The 18723-nt window shown below is 38.8% G+C and overlaps 1 protein-coding gene across 1 annotated transcript; it reads left to right on the top strand.

The window, feature by feature from the left end:
* The first annotated feature begins 172 nt into the window (after nucleotides 1–172).
* Nucleotides 173–18108, top strand: LOC135480812 (cyclin-D-binding Myb-like transcription factor 1). The gene is made up of 11 exons (XM_064760738.1): nucleotides 173–1028; nucleotides 1718–1879; nucleotides 3814–3890; nucleotides 4428–4542; nucleotides 7768–7843; nucleotides 8525–8667; nucleotides 10614–10767; nucleotides 11335–11418; nucleotides 11980–12048; nucleotides 15365–15447; nucleotides 16390–18108. The coding sequence occupies exons 1-11, from the start codon at nucleotides 173–175 to the stop codon at nucleotides 16458–16460; spliced, it is 1890 nt and encodes a 629-aa protein (XP_064616808.1). The 3' UTR covers nucleotides 16461–18108.
* Nucleotides 18109–18723: the final 615 nt, after the last annotated feature.

Here is an 18723-nt window from a genome sequence, read left to right on the forward strand (position 1 = left end):
TTTGTATAATTATCAGCTTTCCAGATAATGTGAGTATTTCTACGGAGCTTTTGTGATGTTATTTTGTACAACTAGGCCTTACTAGTCGCTAGCAAAGTGGCAAAAAGTGACCTTTTCCCCAATGCTTTAACACTGAGCGACCCTTTTGTTTTGGACGTGAAAAGGTGGAAAGATGAAATCAAAAAAGAAAGTAGACATTAAATTTGGATACGATAGTGAAAAAGGAAATGAACTCATATTAGCTGAAAGGAGAGGTAGTTCTCCCAAGGAAAAGTACGGTAAAAAGTATAAAGAGATTAGTACTGCAGATAGGGAATACATAAATGAAATACATCCAGTTAATGAACCTGATATTGGCTCGATCAAATGTGACCCTCATGGAAGTGACCAGACAAAATCACCAAAGAAAAAGCACAAGAAACGCAAACACAGTAAGAGTGCTACAGAGACTGAAGAAACCTTTGGGAGTGATCAGTCTAAATCAACTTGTCCTCACAAGAAAAAATCAGTCCATAACATGCATATACAAACACAGTCAACCAGCCATCTGCCTGTAGAACCACAGTCAACCAGTCAACATCATGTATCAAGGGAGACGCCATCAGAGTTTTCACACAAGTCGGAAAAGAATCGTGAAGTACAACAAATCAAACAAGAAATAGTGGAGAATGCAGAAAGCTGTGATGTGCACACGTCTATAGATGATACAAACACAACTCTTCTGTCTGGAAAGAGAGAGAGCTACTGTGTAAAGAAAAGTAAAAAGAAGAAAAGGAGGATGGGAAGTGATGGGCTGGTGAGCGATAGAAAAGTCAGTGGTGAGCAGATGAGTCATGGACGAGTCAGTGGTGAGCCGATGAGTCATGGACAAGTCAGTGGTGAGCAGACTAGTCGTATAGGAGTCAGTGGTGAGCGGATAAGCGATGGACAAATCAGTGGCAAGCAGACAAGTCAAATACAAGTCAGTGGTGAGCAGATGAGCGATGGACAAGTCACTGGTGAGCAGATGAATGATGGAGATGCCAGAGGTTAGTGCATGGAAGGATGGGCAGTATTCACAAGCTGTTGATCACTTTGGTAGATATAATACTGTTAGATATTTATTGGGTGTCTGCTGATTATGTGGCACATAAATAGTTGTAAGATGTGTTGTGTGAGAAAGTTTTATATGCATATCTAACATAAATCAGGGTTTGGGCATGTTGGGAAGCCATGACTGGGTGTTAGGTTTTACTACATATGCTTGTCATCAGGTTTTGTTGATAGTGAGTGCATCTCATGCTTCACTTGTTTTCAGTCTGAATATTTTAATTTTCCAAAAAATGTCAATGTGCAGTGATTGATACCTTTTAGATGTCGGTGATATACATCATATGAAGTTATATGTGAAGAAATAGCTTAAAATCCTTGAGAAGGCATTTCCAAGCATCCACAAATTCTGTGGCCTCTGGACCCAGAACAACACCCCCCCCCCCTCAATCCTACCCCAACCCCACCCCATTTTACCTCACTGCGATGTTCACAACTTTTCCAAAAATTCAAATAAGGACTGTACAAAAATTCCTGGATCCAGTTATAATGTGGTACAACACTCCTGGATCCAGTTATAATGTGGTACAACACGCCTGGATCTAGTGATAATGTGGTACAACACGCCTATCACTTGATTTATTCAGGCATCTTATTTCTTGTTTTCTTTTATTTATATTATTTTTAGTTTTTCACAACCAGGAAGCTTCAGGGAGTAGCCAGGAAGTTCTTGTGAAGAAAACAGATTTGTTTGTGTCTCCCGAGGCGGACCTCGTCATTCACAGCGTGAATACTGTGGATGGTAAGGGAAAGGCAGAGAAACTCCTGAGGGCAAAGCTTCAGGATCAAGGTCAGTCAATGTAACTCAAGGTCATGTGAGTAGCATGGTACATGTACCTATATCACATAGCAAGCAACCATGGACCATGATGGACTATGGGTAGATTACAGACCAATTGATGGCCTTCCGTCCTGTGTAAGATTTTCGGAAATATCAGCATTATTTAAAGTGATTGTAAGGGAGGTTTTTGGCAAAATATGGATCAGCGCAAATCAAATCCAAGTTTTGATATTATTTTAGAATAGCCCAAGTAATTACCTTTCACAAAGTATCAGCCTTCACTTGTGCACCCATTACCGTTCAAAATCAGTGAATAAGAGTTCCTAAAATGTATTAAGCAAGTCGAATTTTAACTTTTTCTAACTTAATTAAGTTAAGTCCCTAAATAGCACAGGTAGGAGTCTGATTTTTGCTGAAAGACAATAATTTCAGCTATTCTTATTTCATGTAAATACAAGAAAAGTATTTGACTAGTGAATGTGGACATTTCTTGCCAAAAATCTCTGGCATAGGCTATTTGACATGTTTAGATTGAAGATATGTTCAATTCCTTCAACATGTTCAGGGCAAGCTCATGTAATCCGGCTATAACAGGGTTAGCCAGAAATGTGATAAATGGTGTCCAAACTATCCTTTTTTGAGCCCATTTTGTTTGAGCATAGTGTCCAAATTTCATGTTATCCTATCGCTCCCATGATAAAAGTGCTGAAAACAGGGTGTCCAAATTGCACTAGTTTTCTGTTTCACTCGTCATCTTGGGCGGCTGGACGGGTCACTTGGCTAACCCTAGGGTGGCCATCACCAAGTGAATTAAATGGAAACTTGTTACATGAAAAAGTAAATCAAGGTTTTGTGATTAGAATTGCTGATGTTCTTTAGACACACCAGGTGTTGGTTCCTTTAAAGGAAATCACGATTACGTGTTTTCTTAAAGGAGAAGAAAACATAACAGTGATGCTAAAATCAGATGAAAGAGCACCAAAACATATTTTCCAAATATGGTGTTTAATTCTTTTTAGGATTTTTCTTCTGGAGAAAAGGGTGTTTGAAAATAGTTTTGTACAGTGGGTATTTGGGGCCACCTTTTGATATTTATTGTTCTTACATAATAATGTTTTAAATGAGGATGTGATGCATGCTTAATAAATTTGACTGTATATTTGTTGTTTATATCCAGGATGTGATGCATGCTTAATAAATTTGACTGTATATTTGTTGTTTATATCCAAGCATATGAATTTAATCTGAATTTTAATAAAATTAATGAATATGTTAAGAATTTGTGTATAAATATTAAAAATCCAGGTTTAACACATTGGTAAGCTGAAAAGACCAAATTCTCGTGCAAATATATTTATAAACCTTTGTTACATTCTCATTTATATCACTGTTACACAAAGACTATATATACCAAAAGGTGGTCCCAAATACCCACCATACAATAATTATTTTCATGTGTCTTTTTCTCTCGCAAGAAAAATGGAAATAAATATTGAAGACCACATTTACAACTAATTTTTCACACTCTTTCATCTGAACTTTAATGTATTTTTTTATGTTTTCTCCACCTTCAAGGCAGCCGGTATATACCCTGCACCTGTGGAAGCTCAAATTATTTTCTTATATACCAGCAACTGTCGATACAAGCTGCATTTGTTTTCTTATATAAACAGTGGGTGGGGATATAAGGCGAAGTTTGTTCTTACATATCCAATTTGTGCAGTCTTACGTTCAAGACCACGTGTGCATACCTGTATGTCATGTGTGCAAAAGTTTGTCATTAACTTGCCAAAGCTGGTGTTAAAAGAAATAAATGATTAATATATTTTTTTTTTGATTGTGTCGTTTTTGAAAAGCTAAACTTCAGGTGAAATACAGAAATTAAATCTAATCTACAATACAATGTACAACACAGTTTGTGTTCTGATCTTATTTTTTCAAAGGTATTCACCTTCGCACAGGCAGGTGGACAGCCATAGAGAATGAGAGGTTGAAATCAAACTGGGAGGAAATAATCAAGGTTTGTGACCGGCCTGAATTTCTGATTGAACTAGTCAGAGAAGCTCACTTTCTTAAGCCGATTTGAATTGGATATTCTCACAACTGGAGGAATCAAATTGTCAGAGAGGCCTACTTCTTCATAACTTTGTGAAGCAAGTCCTATGGGATACCCAATGTCTCAAAACATTGTTTATCAGAACTTTGTGATTGAATCATGTTATCAGAGAGGCCCACTTTATCAGAACTTTGTGAATCAAGTTGTCAGAGAGGCCCACTTTATCAGAACTTTGTGAATCAAGTTGTCAGAGAGGCCCACTTTATCAGAACTTTGTGCATCAAGTTGTCAGAGTGGCCCACTTTATCAGAACTTTGTGAATCAAGTTGTCAGAGAGGCCCACTTATTCAGAACTTTGTGAATCAAGTAGTCAGACGCCCACTTTCTCAAAACTTTAAGCAGTCCAAGAAGCCCACAAGTTTATTAAAAACTGTGTTAATCACTAAGTCCAAGGAATCGCCTAGGTCCATTCATGTTTCAGGTTTCCATTTTATGTTTCAGAACCATCCAGTATCAAACCCTTACAGCTTGCTAACTCGAAAATCATCAGGGGACAGAGATCAACAAATGTTTCTGAAGACATACATTCAGGAAACTTCTTTCTACAAAGCACTAGGTCAGTATGTGAGGTATATCTGGGTAATTTCCTTCTGTAAAGTGCTGTTATGAGAAGTTTGCATTCAACTTTCTTCTGCAGGGCACTAGGTCAGTATATCTGGGTAACTTCCTTCTGTAAAGTGCTGCTATGAGAAGTTTGCATTCAACTTTCTTCTGCAGGGCACTAGGTCAGTATATCTGGGTAACTTCCTTCTGTAAAGTGCTGCTATGAGAAGTTTGCATTCAACTTTCTTCTGCAGGGCACTAGGTCAGTATATCTGGGTAACTTCCTTCTGTAAAGTGCTGCTACGAGAAGTTTGCATTCAACTTTCTTCTGCAGGGCACTAGGTCAGTATATCTGGGTAACTTCCTTCTGTAAAGTGCTGCTATGAGAAGTTTGCATTCAACTTTCTTCTGCAGGGCACTAGGTCAGTATATCCGGGTAACTTCCTTCTGTAAAGTGCTGTTATGAGAAGTTTGCATTCAACTTTCTTCTGCAGGGCACTAGGTCAGTATATCTGGGTAACTTCCTTCTGTAAAGTGCTGTTATGAGAAGTTTGCATTCAACTTTCTTCTGCAGGGCACTAGGTCAGTATATCTGGGTAACTTCCTTCTGTAAAGTGCTGTTATGAGAAGTTTGCATTCAACTTTCTTCCACAGGGCACTAGGTCAGTATGTGAGATTCATCTAGCATGTCTTGGTAACTATCTTCTCCAGGGCACTTAATCAGGATGCGAGATGTTTACATGAAACTTCCTTCTGTTGGGGACTATGTCATTTTGTGAAATATCTATAGGAAACTTTCTTCCGGCGGGCACTATGTCAGTTTGTGAAATATCTATAGGAAACTTTCTTCTGGTGGGCACTGTGTCAGTTTGTGAAATATCTATAGGAAACTTTCTTCTGGCGGGCACTATGTCAGTTTGTGAAATATCTATAGGAAACTTCCTTCTGTAGGGCACTATGTCAGTGTGTGAAATATCTATGGGAAACTACATTTGTAGTGCACTGTCCGTTTGTGAAATATCTATAGGAAACTTCCTTCTGGCAGGCACTGTGTCAGTTTGTGAAATATCTATAGGAAACTTTCTTCTGGCGGGCACTATGTCAGTTTGTGAAATATCTATAGGAAACTTCCTTCTGTAGGGCACTATGTCAGTGTGTGAAATATCTATGGGAAACTACATTTGTAGTGCACTGTCCGTTTGTGAAATATCTATAGGAAACTTCCTTCTGGCAGGCACTGTGTCAGTTTGTGAAATATCTATAGGAAACTTCCTTCTGTAGGGCACTATGTCAGTTTGTGAAATATCTATAGGAAACTTCCTTCTGTAGGGCACTATGTCAACATGTGAAATGTTAATAGGAAATTTCCTTGTGTTGGGTACTGGTTCAGTCTGTGAGATACATCTAGTTAACTTCTTTCTAACATATTTAATGCAGTAGTATGTATGTCAAGAAGGGTTAATTTACATGTATGAGGTTGGTACATCAAGAAAGCCTTCTGTATGGCATTAGGTTAGTATCTGAGGTACAAGAAAGCCTTCTATAATGCACTAGGTGAATATATGAGGTACATCAAGAAAGCTTTTGGTATGGCGCTAGGTTGGTATATCAGGTTGGTACATCGGGAAAGCCTTATGTATGGCACTAGGTTAGTATTTGAGGTACATCACAAAAATCTCCTGTATGGCATGAGGTTAGTGTATGAGGTTGGTACCTCAAGAAAACCTTCAGTATGGCGCTAGATTAGTATATGAGGTATATCACATAATCCCTCTATATGACACTAGGGTAGCATATGAGATTTATCAAGAAAGCCTTCTGTAAGGCATTAGGTTAGTATATGAGGTACTTGACAGCCTCCTATATGATACTAGGTTAGAATATGAATATGAGTACATCAAGAAAGCCTTCTATATGGCACGAGGCTAGTATATGAGGTAGGTCAAGAAATCTCTCTGTGTGACACCAGGTTAGTATATAAGGTTTTTCAAGAAAGCCTCCTGTATGGCACTAGGTTAGAATATGAGGTACATCAAGAAAGCCTTCTTTATGGCACTAGGGCTAGTATATGAGGTCATCAAGAAATCTCTCTGTGCGACACAAGGTTAGAATATGAGGTTTATCAAGAAAGCCGCCTGTATAGCAATAGGCTAGAATATGAGGTACATCAAGAAAGCCTTTTATATGGTACTAGGCTAGTATATGAGGTACATCTTGAAATCTCTCTGTGTGACACAAGGTTAGAATATGAGGTTTATCAAGAAAGCCTCCTGTATGGCACTAGGTTAGTGTATTAGGTACACCAAGAAAGCCTCCTGTATAGCAATAGGTTAGAATATGAGGTACATCAAGAAAGCCTTTTATATGGCACTAGGCTAGTATATGAGGTACATCTTGAAATCTCTCTGTGTGACACTAGGTTAGTATATGAGGTTTATCAAGAAAGCCTCCTGTATGGCACTAGGTTAGTGTATTAGGTACACCAAGAAAGCCTCCTGTATGGCACTAAGATAGAATATGAGGTACATCAAGAAATCTCTCTGTGTGACACAAGGTTAGTATATGAGGTTTATCAAGAAAGATTCCTGTATGGCACTAAGTTAGAATATGAGATACATGAGGTATTACCATAGCAATCAGTACTACAGACATAGTCACTATGGTACCACTCATACATGTAGACGGACATGACCACCCTCTCTGGCATTGCACTGGTAAATAATCTTGTGAATCACAGATAAAAGAGCCATGAAATGTAAAAATAAATCTCTCCCATTATCCACAGCCGTATCAGTGACTGTGTCTTGGTGATGGTACTTGCTTATATAAGCTCGTTACATCAAGAAATCTAGCCATTTACCCTGACGTCACCCGAACCCTGTTTGGCCTGTTAACCATATGAGTGTAAGGCATGGATGACGTGATGTCATGTGTCCGCTTTCTCTAAATTGGTGCATCCCATGGCCTCGTAAGAATTCCATATTAATAACCGAAGTGTAGAGTTATCAAGCATGCGAGAACAAAATGACTGGAGCCATTTATGGCAAAATAGTTAAGGTTAAATTACTATTGTCTTTTCTTTTAAGTACGCCGTAAAACCGAAAGCAGACATACATACATATCTATACCATGCATAGCCACGTTAAAATAAGCAGAGTTACCCTACTGTTTTGTGAAGAAAAGGGACATTTCTCTGCATCATTGAAATATGAAAGAGCTGTCTTCTGTCGTTTTTCAGCTCGGGGGTTAAACAGATCAACATACAGCTGTTACATCAGAGCAAGGCGAATGTTTCATAAGCTGAACAAGGGCAGGTAACTCTCACTTTGGTGTAACACTTTAAATTAAAAATTACTTTTATGAATTCCTAGGTTGCAACTTGCATTATCTATCTACACGTGTTATTTAAGCAAATTTGATTTGCCTTACATGACCTAAAGTTTCGCCCATAAAAATACATGTTCAAAGGCAAATAAATGTCACAAAATCTTATTTTTGGTGCTGAATCTTCTAGTAGAATATCATCGTATGCTCCAAGCAAACCTCAAAGCACCTTCCTAAAATCAATAGAACTCTGAGAATGAGGAAAAATGGGTAAATTAGTTGTGGACGAAATTTATGGTTTAGGATATTCACTTTTTTTGATATTTGGCTTCCTCTCGAGCCGTACGTGGGAAGATCTGTCAGCAACCTGCGGATGGTTGTGGCATGCTCTGCCCAGTTTCCTCCCACCATAATGCTGGCCGTTGAAGTATAAGTGAAATATTCTTTGAGTATGGCGTCAAACATCAATCACATAAATAAATAAATACTTATTTGATTTTTTTTTAGCGCCATACTCAAGAATTTTTCACTTATAAAAGTGGTGACAGGTTTGTGGGAGAAGGAACTCTGACACAAAGAGGGGAATTCATAATTCTGTGTATTACCTTTGAATTTTGCTTGTATAAATTATAATGCAAGTGATATGCTGTCGAATTGTTTGTTTTCTCAAGTTACACGGAGGAGGATTTCCGAAGGTTAAAACGTCTGCGTCAGGAGCATGGTAACAAGTGGACGCAGATTGGCAAACTGATGGATAGGACTGGTTCATCGTTGTTTGACATGCATCGTAGAAGAGTTAACAGTACACGGGCTGGTATGAAACCTTCTCACGCAATATCTGCTTTCTAACTATTAATTCTCATTCACCATGGAAAAACCTTTGAACCTAAAGTACTAAGGCTGTATTGTCCATTGTTCATTCCTGCCTTTGACCGAGGAGATTAGCATGCCAGCATGGCACAATAACCCAGGAGCGGCTCATCAATGCAGTCTCTATGAGTTCGAGTTCAGCTCTTTTCTGGCCTGTCCGGCCGTACGTGGGAAGGCCCATCAGCAACCTGCAGATTGTCGTGGGTTTCCTCCGGGTTCTGACCAGTTTCCTCTCACCATAGTGCTGGCCTCTGTCATATACGTGACATATTCTTGAGTACGAATTAAAACACTAATCAAATAAATAAATAAACAAATTTCTGCCTTTTCGAGGACAATTTGTACTCCAGCTTTACAACAGGACAAAGGTTGGTTTAGTTTAGGCCAAATCAAAATGGCTCTGGAAAAAAGTACCCCCATTAAAGGTGGTAACCAGGAGATTTTTGGAAAAAATTTACAATCAATTGTAAAAATAAAATTCAATCAAATTTTTGCTATTATTTTCAAATACACCAAGTAATCATTTTCCATAAAATGTCAGCTTCGTCTGTGCACATGTTACCCTTCAAAACCAGTAATAAAGTTCCCGAAATTTGTAAACCAGGTGACATAATAATGTATGATATTAATATAATTTTAACACTCTAAATGGTACGGGTACAAATCTGACATTTATTGACAGGCACTATAATTTGAGCTGTACTACTTAAGCACAGAAAATTTGATTTGATCTGAAGATATGGATTTTTTGTCAACTGTTTGACCTCTGTTTTGGTGGCCTTGGTGGTCCACTTATCCGTTTGCTGACCACTGTTTTGGTGGCCTTGATGGTCCACTTATCCATTTGCTGACCACTGTTTTGGTGGCCTTGGTGGTCCACTTATCCGTTTGCTGACCGCTGTTTTGGCGGCCTTGGTGGTCCACTTATCCGTTTGCTGACCACTGTTTTGGTGGCCTTGGTGGTCCACTTATCCGTTTGCTGACCACTGTTTTGGTGGCCTTGATGGTCCACTTATCCATTTGCTGACCACTGTTTTGGTGGCCTTGGTGGTCCACTTATCCGTTTGCTGACCACTGTTTTGGTGGCCTTGGTGGTCCACTTATCCGTTTGCTGACCGCTGTTTTGGTGGCCTTGGTGGTCCACTTATCCGTTTGCTGAGCGCTGTTTTGGCGGCCTGGTGGTCCACTTATTCGTTTCCTGACCTCTGTTTTGGTGGCCTTGGTGGTCCACTTATCCGTTTGCTGACCGCTGTTTTGGTGGCCTTGGCGGTCCACTTATCTGTTTCCTGATTCCTCCATCTGCAAACTTGACCATGGTCATACGCCTGAAATCTTTTTGGGCACGGCCTTTTAATCTCCAGCCAGAAACAAATAAATAAATCTTTTCAAGTCATTGAATACTAGTGTTTTGAATGTAGGGTGGAATTTATTTTTTCCTCTGCATTCACCAATAATGTGAAGGGTGTCGGCTCTTACTGGTGTTCCTAAGTTTCTAAGCTTATGTTCATAAGTGAAAGTGTGCCGGCAAATTGAAGTTTTCAGTCTTGGTTTTGAAGTGAATTGGAAGGTTGCTCAGTGGAAGCTAAACTGTAGGGTATAGACGAGAGTAGAGTATGTGGATGCACTGTGAGGAGTAACGAAGTTTGGCTGAAAATTGTCTCTGTCAAAATGTGAACAGGAAACACAGAAAAGAGCGAAAAAAAAAAATTGAATAGAGTTGACGATCGTGTAATGAATGACCGACTGGCATTGCTGTCTCAGAAAGAGAGACATTTGCTGACAGTTTACTTAATTCTGCTTCATGTAGTTCCATTCATTCAAAGCAGGGTGTCAATGCCCGGCATTGTTGATGTTAAAAGTTTTACCCTATCAGAGTAACTTTAACAACAGGGTATTGGAGTACAGAGGAAGAGATCCAGCTGTTGGATGCTATCAGAGCAGTAATGGGGTCAGCTGATGTCACACATCTGTATCACCAGATACCATGGCAACAGGTGGCTGGTCATGTGCCTACCAGGTCAGCTCCTCAGTGCCGAGAGCATTGGTAAGTGTCAATTCTATGCCTTTTCAGTTTGCTGTGAGGAAGTAAAGTTAGTCATGGTGGGTTGCGGGAGAGGAGTGGTGATGTTTTTGGTGTTACAGTGTCTGGTTGAAGTGTTAAGAGCTTTATTAGCCTTAAAAAAGCATTTCTGATAACCAATTAGTGTAATGTTCAGCACCATAAGTAAGGTTTTATGACGTGTAGAAATGCAATTTTTTGGGTGAGGTTTTAGGTCATTTTATATATTTATTTATTTATTTGATTGGTGTTTTACACCGTACTCAAGAATATTTCACTTATACGACGACAGCCAGCATTATGGGAGAAGGAAACCGGGGAAAACCCATGACTATCCGCAGGTTGCTGGCAGACGTCCCCACGTAGTGCGGGAGAGGAAGCCTCTCTTGAACTCACAGCGTCCGCATTAGTGGGAGCCTCCTGGGTATTTGCGCCGCGCAGGCATGCTAAGCGTCTTGGTTACAGAGGGCCCCATTTTATATACAGTACATGACTGGTGATGACGTTTATACAGACAGAATGTGTATTGTCTTTGTGCTCTATGTGCTATAGGTGGAAAAAGATGGCGTGGACGGTTAATAACGAGGGATATCGACAGCAGTGGCGGTCATGTGACAGAAAAAAACTCGTAGAGAAGTAAGCATAGTTTAATAACTGCACACAGTCCAATTCCACAAACCCATTTTTGACTTAAGTGTAAGTCACAATTTGGAATACGGTATTAGATTTTATATTTTGGCCCTATAAGTTAAAATTTGGACTACCTCATCTATCTTACAGATGTGTCAAAAATTTTGACTTCCATGATCAAAAACAAGGTTATAAATTTTGACTTAAGTCACAATTTGGAATACAATATTAGAGCTTATATTTGGGCCATATAACTTAAAATTTGGATTTTATTTTGGCGTGCATGTAATGTACCTCCTTGTTGCAGGACGGATTTCCACCGCTCTGTTATCTAGTGCTGCTTCACTGAGGCGACTTACCGAAGGCAAGTAAGCCGCCCTGCCCGAGCCATTATACTGATAGGGGTCAACCAGTCGTTGCACTATCCTCTTCATGCTGAACACCAAGCGAGGAAGTTACAACTTCCTCTTTTTAAAGTCTTAGGTGTGACTCAACCCAGGATTGATCCTGAATCTACCGCTCCCAAAGGACTGAAAGAAATGAAGCATATGTTCTGCCATGTTTCAGGATTTATGTCATGCCAATCTTTGAAGAGTCAGAAATAGACTGGGATGCTCTTCATCTTATGTTTGACAAGTAAGTTCTCGACTTAGACGCATTCACATAACATATGTCTAGAGATAAATTCTTTATATTTAATATAGAGCTTTATTTATTTATATATAGAGGATTGCCCACAGACAGTGGCCACGAGGGGTTTTCCTCGACAAGATTATTTACATTTAATTACAAGATTTGGAAAATAATATCTGCTCATGTATAATAATCCACAGATACATGAGTATTTATTTAGAATAAGAAATAAAGTGAATGGAAACTTTAAGCCTTACAGATGTAAAGTGTAATCCATCCAATATGAAATGGTTAAACCTTAGGTATAATGTAATACTGGTTGTGAACATTGCTTTTAATAACACTTTTTTCAGTAGAATTTACACATAGGATTATATTGAAAATGATGTTACAATGTAGAAATGATTTCTGTGAGTCATTAAAGATTGCAAGCTTTGTATAACTATACATTTTATTTCTCTACACCACATACCTTGAATGACCTAAACTTTTGCCCAGAAAAGTGAATTTTTAGAGGCAAATAAATGTTACAAAATATTATTTTTGATGCTGAAACATGTTTCTAGCAGAATATCATTCTAACTTCTAAACAAACCTGAAAGCATCTTTCTACAACCAATAAATCTCTCAGAAATAATTAAGCTGAGCAGGTTAGTCATGGTTGAAATCCTAAAGTCCTTTAGGGTGGTTGTCTCAGAATGTTTCAAAATATTGGTTGCAAAGGCGGTTGAAAAGGTTGAAGGATTAGTCTGTCAATCCTATTAGTCTAACCAAGAACTGTGGCAGTAAGAAGACAAACATCTTAACTCCATATTCATGACATGTTCACTTGATCAAGTTTGAACAATATAGCGAGCAATAAACCACCAGCCGTGCTAGGTACCTGACAAACCTCTGGACTACTTTCAGGTGTAGCTACCTGAAAATCTGATGAACTTCCAAGAGAAATGAACCACAATGCTGTTCGCCGTCATATAAGTGAAATAATCTTGAGTATGTCGTGAAACACTAATCAAATAAATAAATAAACCCAAGTGAAATGTTTAGCACTGTTTGGATGAAAGTTGTCGATACTGTCGGCTTGAAGAAGCCAGCACAGCATACTTAATGGGGCTATACAGTATTACCTCCCTTTAGGTCACTCTGTCATTAAAAAGGTGTTTTTTTAGGAGTAAGCTCTGGTTAGGTGGGACCTCAGAGAATGGTGATTGGCAAGTTTTAGAGTTAAAGCGGCATAAACTATTTGAAGACTTAGTTTTAAGACAGATTTTAATTTTGTTAATTTATTTGGAAAGCCTAGAATAAGCCTTATATATTTTTGAATCCATTCTTAGATGGTTTTAAACTTCTGGCCCTAGTTAAATACCTTAAACCGGTTTGATAAACTCTTACGCTGAAAAACATTTACTTCATTTAATATGTCCTGACATTTCTATGACTGATATAATGGCTTTTTTTACATTTTGTTGTTTAGAAAATATTTGTCATTGTCTTGGCACAACCTACATATTGCATGCTTTAATGAACAAGATCCCACTTCTCATCTTAGAGAGGCATTTTGAAGTTGAGTTGGATAACAGAACAAGATATATGGATAACAGCTTGTGTTTATTTGGAAGCGATAATAAAACTGTTATCAAGCATAATGAACAACCATGGCAACTCTACTTATATAAGCGCATAAGTGAATAGTGTCAACACATAGAGGCGAAGGATTACGGGATTACAATAGAAAAAAGAACAATGGTAGATGTGGGCTGAAGATCAGTGGGTGCCTCGATCTGTCACTTCTGAGATTAGTTCACAGTTCACAGTGGGGATTAGTAGGCCATGGCCATGGTTGACCTGTGGATTTAATCAGCTTCCGTTAGCTTCCTTGTTGTGGTGTTGGTGATGTTCGTCTCCAGTGTCCTGATGTTAGACCAGTCAATTTTGTGTTGGGGATTAGATTTGATGTGGTCGGAGATGGCAGATTTGGAATCAAAAACTCTTACTGAGTTCTGATGTTCTTTGGTTCTGTGCGGTAATAGTCGTGAGGTCTCTCCAATATAGGGGTGGTTGCAGGAGCACTGAATTTGGTTAAATACAGGCTTTTTGTGGGCGGGAGGTTGAGGGAGGGCTTTTTCCTGAAGCTGATAGGTAACCCTTGATGGTCCGGATGCTGTATCCATGTTAACCATTTCTAAAAGGCGTTTTACTTGGTAGCTGGTTTTGCCAGTATAGGGAATGGTAATGGTAAAATAGGAGCTGTGACTCACCTGGAAAATAGAGCTCTACAAACAGCCCCAGTAACCTCCCTTTGTTGGATCGGGAAAGTTGGCGACATCTTTGTCACATTCCGACCGAATGACGATCCAACATAGCTCCTAGACCATCTCAACAAACAACACAGCCGGATAAAATTTACCATGGAAAAAGAACAGAACCAGAGGTTGCCCTTCTTAGATGTCCTAGTTACCAAAGACAATGACCGTGGCAAACTTCAAACATGCGTTTACCAGAAACCCACTTACACCGACCAGTACATCAACTTCAAATCCAAACATCCCAGGGGAATAAAAACTGGTATCATCTCAACACCAGTCCGTAGAGCAAAAAACCTATCTTCCACCCAGCAAAGCTTGAAAGCGGAGATAACTTACCTCAAATCTGTCTTCACTGACCATAACGACTACCCCACAAAACTAACCAACAAGATCATTTAACAAACCCTAAAATTATCCAGCACACAGCAACGCCCATTCAGAGACCCGGCACCGATCAGAATTACCATTCCCTATACTGGCAAAACCAGCTACCAAGTCGGACGCCTTTTAGAAATGGTTAACATGGATACAGTTTTCACCTGCAACTGGACCATCAAGGATTTCCTATCAGCTTCGGGAAAACGTCGTCCCTCAACCCCCTGCCCACCAAAAGCTACTGTAATCCCTTAATCCTTTACCTCTATGTGTTGACACTATTCACTTATGCGCTTATATAAGTAGAGTTGCCATGGTTGTTCATTATGCTTGATAACGGTTTTAGTATCTATACCAAAACGTCGCTTCCAAATAAACACAAGTTGTTATCCATATATCTCATTATGTTGTCCCACTTCTGGCAGTTTCATGCCTCAAAAGCTAATCTCATGGTGGCTGTCCTGTAACAAGGGAAGTAATTCAGGGCAGGCCTATTGTCTGTTCAAGTGCAACGAATTTTAAACATTCCTCAACTTTGTGACAGAGAATCACAGTATTGTGGAGTACAGTGTAAAATACTAATTGAATAAATATGAAAAAATGAAGTTTTGATTTTATGGGTTTTTTTTTACCACCAGGTCTGTTTCTCCACAATATTTACAGAAGCGCTGGTTTTATCTGAAAACTTTGGTGCCAAACTTTCAAAGAAAGTCATTTGATGGTAAGTACAATCTTATCGTGTCCATCTGATCACTTGGGTAACTAACTGGAAAGGTATCCAAAACCAAACTGATATCTACCTCTGAGATCAGGTGGCCATGTTCCCAGCTTAGTTTCTACATTAACCACTGTGAATTGTGACATTCACTGACCTGGAACTGGGTGCTGTTGCCTGCGCTGTCTTCAAAGTCCCCATATTGTACGCCACAAAAAGAGGTGTCCCGTGACCTTTAAAGCAGTTCTGAATTCATGTCACCTCATTATTAAGAAAAATATAACTGACTTGTCCACTTTGATAGCATCTGAACTTCACAAACAGCCATTTTCGATTGATGGCGCAAAAGTTGATGATGCCTCTGTGGCCATTCGCACTGTGAAATGTTCATTGAAGAGCTCAATTTTTTGCTCGATATTTTGTAATTATTCGACCATATCTTAAGTGAATTTTCTTGAATTAGTTTTGGGTTTGACGTTTTCCAACACTAAACGTATTGATTAGAAACTAATGGACATGGTGAATATAAACTCCAAAGTGGTAAAATTTCAGATGGTGTTTGAGTTTTGGTAGCTGTCCATTTAAATCAAAGTATATAGCCAATGTTTCACCTGTTGAAATGCACTTTTATTTTCAATCTTTAATCACTAAATGATTTATATATCATACAACATGTGCCACTACAACATGGCACGACAGTACTGTGGCTACAGCTACATGTAGCTATTATTCAGACAGTTCAATCTGATGGACAACGTGTATTCGGAAAAGGCTTGGTTTCTAAATTTTTGGGATTCAACAAATTTCTTACGAAAGTTGAAAGCATGAACTAATGAGTAGAGGGGTTTGGTACATGTAGATGAATTGGTGAAAGGTATCTGGTATAGTGTGAGCTACACACTTATCTTTAGTGCCCAATAAATCTGTGATTATTGTGTTGCATTTCAGAAATCCGTGACTTCTTGTACAACAGATATGACGATGAAGGAAGTGGGAAAGAAGACACCACACGACAATGAATGAACTTTTTAATTTATAGCCAAGTTTTATTAAAACATGTTTAAGGTGTAGAAGTACATGGTCATGTCTTTGGTTGGTGATGTAACCCGTGACCATCTGTAGGTTGCTGGCCGACCTTCCCACTCTTAGATTGGTGGTGTATTACTAGTAAATATATCAACATGGTGAAGCATGAACACTTGTATATAATTCACTGAACCATTTGCAGCCTAACTCACTGAGTCATTTGCAAACTATCTCACTGAACTATTTGCAGCCTTAATCACTGAGCCATTTGCAACCTAACTTGCTGAACAATTTGCAACATAACTCACCAAGCCATTTTCAGTGTAACTCATTGAGCCATTTGCAACCAACCTTGCTGAGCCATTTGCAACCTAACTCACTGAACCATTTGCAACCTAACTCAGAGCCACTTTCAACCTAACACACTGAGCCATTTGCAACCTAACTTGTTGAGCCATTTGCAACCTGACTCGCTGAGCCATTTGCAAACTAACTCACTGAATCATTTGTAACCTAACTCACTGTGTTATTTGCAAACTAACTCACTGTGTTATTTGCAAACTAACTCACTGAGTCACTTTCAACCTAACTCACTGAGCCATTTGCAACCTAATTTGCTGAGTCGTTTGCAACCTAACTCACTGAACCATTTGCAGCTTTACTCAGGGAGCCATTTGCAATCTAACTCACTGAGCCATTTGCAACCTAACTCATTGAACCATTTGTTACCTAACTTGCTGAGCCATTTGTAACCTAACTCATTGAGCCATTTGCAAGCTAACTCACTGAGGCTTTTGCAACCTAACTCACTGAGCCATTTGTATATAACCCCAACACAGAAAGAATCAACAGCAAATAATACACCGAGAACCTTACTTTTTTTGGAAGAGAGGGGTTTAACAGATCCGAACTTTGTAAATCAACTTTAAATCTGGAATTCTCATAAGGCCATGGGATGTGCCATGTTAGAGAAACCTGAAACGTGAAGTTGTGTCATTCGTATTCCACGTTCATTTGGCTTAAATGGAAAATTGTGTCAGTGTGTCGTCAGCAGAAATGGATTCGTTTTCAGCGTGTGGAAATAACTCAAGCTTTATTGTTTATAAAAGATAACATTTGATTGACTAAGTGTTTGCTTACTTTGAAATGCGATATTTCATTTATGCAACAAGGATATAAAAGTACAGTGTATCTTGTATAAACATTATTTGGGATACTTTATCGATATATTTGACCGAGTGTTATCTTTTCTCTTAAAATATGGTCGTGACAGCTTGAAGGAACACTTTTGATAAAAAACATTTGAGATAGGTCAAAATTTCGTTATTTTTGCAGGAAATCCTGTGTTTCACAAGATATGTTTCAGCTCCGAGCATTCATCAGGTGACAGGAAGTGTATCTGTTTTATGAAATGAAATTGAACTTCATGGTCACCAAGATGGATTTGTGTGTTTTTAGACTTGAAATGTTGATGTTTCAGTGACAAGTTTTTTTCCTGTTTGCCACCCAGGAGATGTTCATGGGTTTCCCCTGGATTCTGCCGGGTTTCATCTCACCGTAATGCTGGCCACTGCTCTATAAATGAAATATTCATGAGTATTGTGTAAAATTCCAATCAAAATAAACAAAACAATAAATTAGCAAGACAGAACATCTTGCTCGAAACTTTGTTTGTCTGAATGTAAATTGTTATGATTCGTACAAGTATTTCGCTTCTTGAGATTTAAAGGCGATTGCTGTGACCACACAGTAAAAGTGCTCATCTTTTAATTACTTGAACTGAGGCGTTGGATTAATGAGTGCCACCCTGGGTTCGGGAATCCTTGGGAGTTCTTTGCCTTTACTATTCTTGGTAGCCTCGGTGACAGGGGTCTACAGTGTAATTTTGGAATGAAAACTAGAACCTAAAAAGTTTAAATATTTTGCAACTGGTCCTGCAGTTGTCCAACTTACGAGTAAAACCAACTCTAGGCCTATTGGGTGACCCTGATAATTTAGACTTTACCGATACCAGTATATATAGACCTAAGAGGTACCTTGCCGGTAGCAACAACATTGTGGCGTCATGTAAACGGAGATTTTCAAAATTTTCTTACTAAACCAAATTGCACTTCAAAGCTGTTGGCAACGAACAAAATCATAATTACCCTACGGGTGACGTAAAATACATATAATTACATTTAGAAAACGGTCGGAATCAAGGCTTCGAAATAGACATTCGTACACAAGCCGTTAACTGAAAAGTGGACATTCATT

Source organism: Liolophura sinensis, chromosome 13 (genome assembly GCF_032854445.1).
Source record: "Liolophura sinensis isolate JHLJ2023 chromosome 13, CUHK_Ljap_v2, whole genome shotgun sequence".
NCBI classification, from domain to species: domain Eukaryota; kingdom Metazoa; phylum Mollusca; class Polyplacophora; order Chitonida; family Chitonidae; genus Liolophura; species Liolophura sinensis.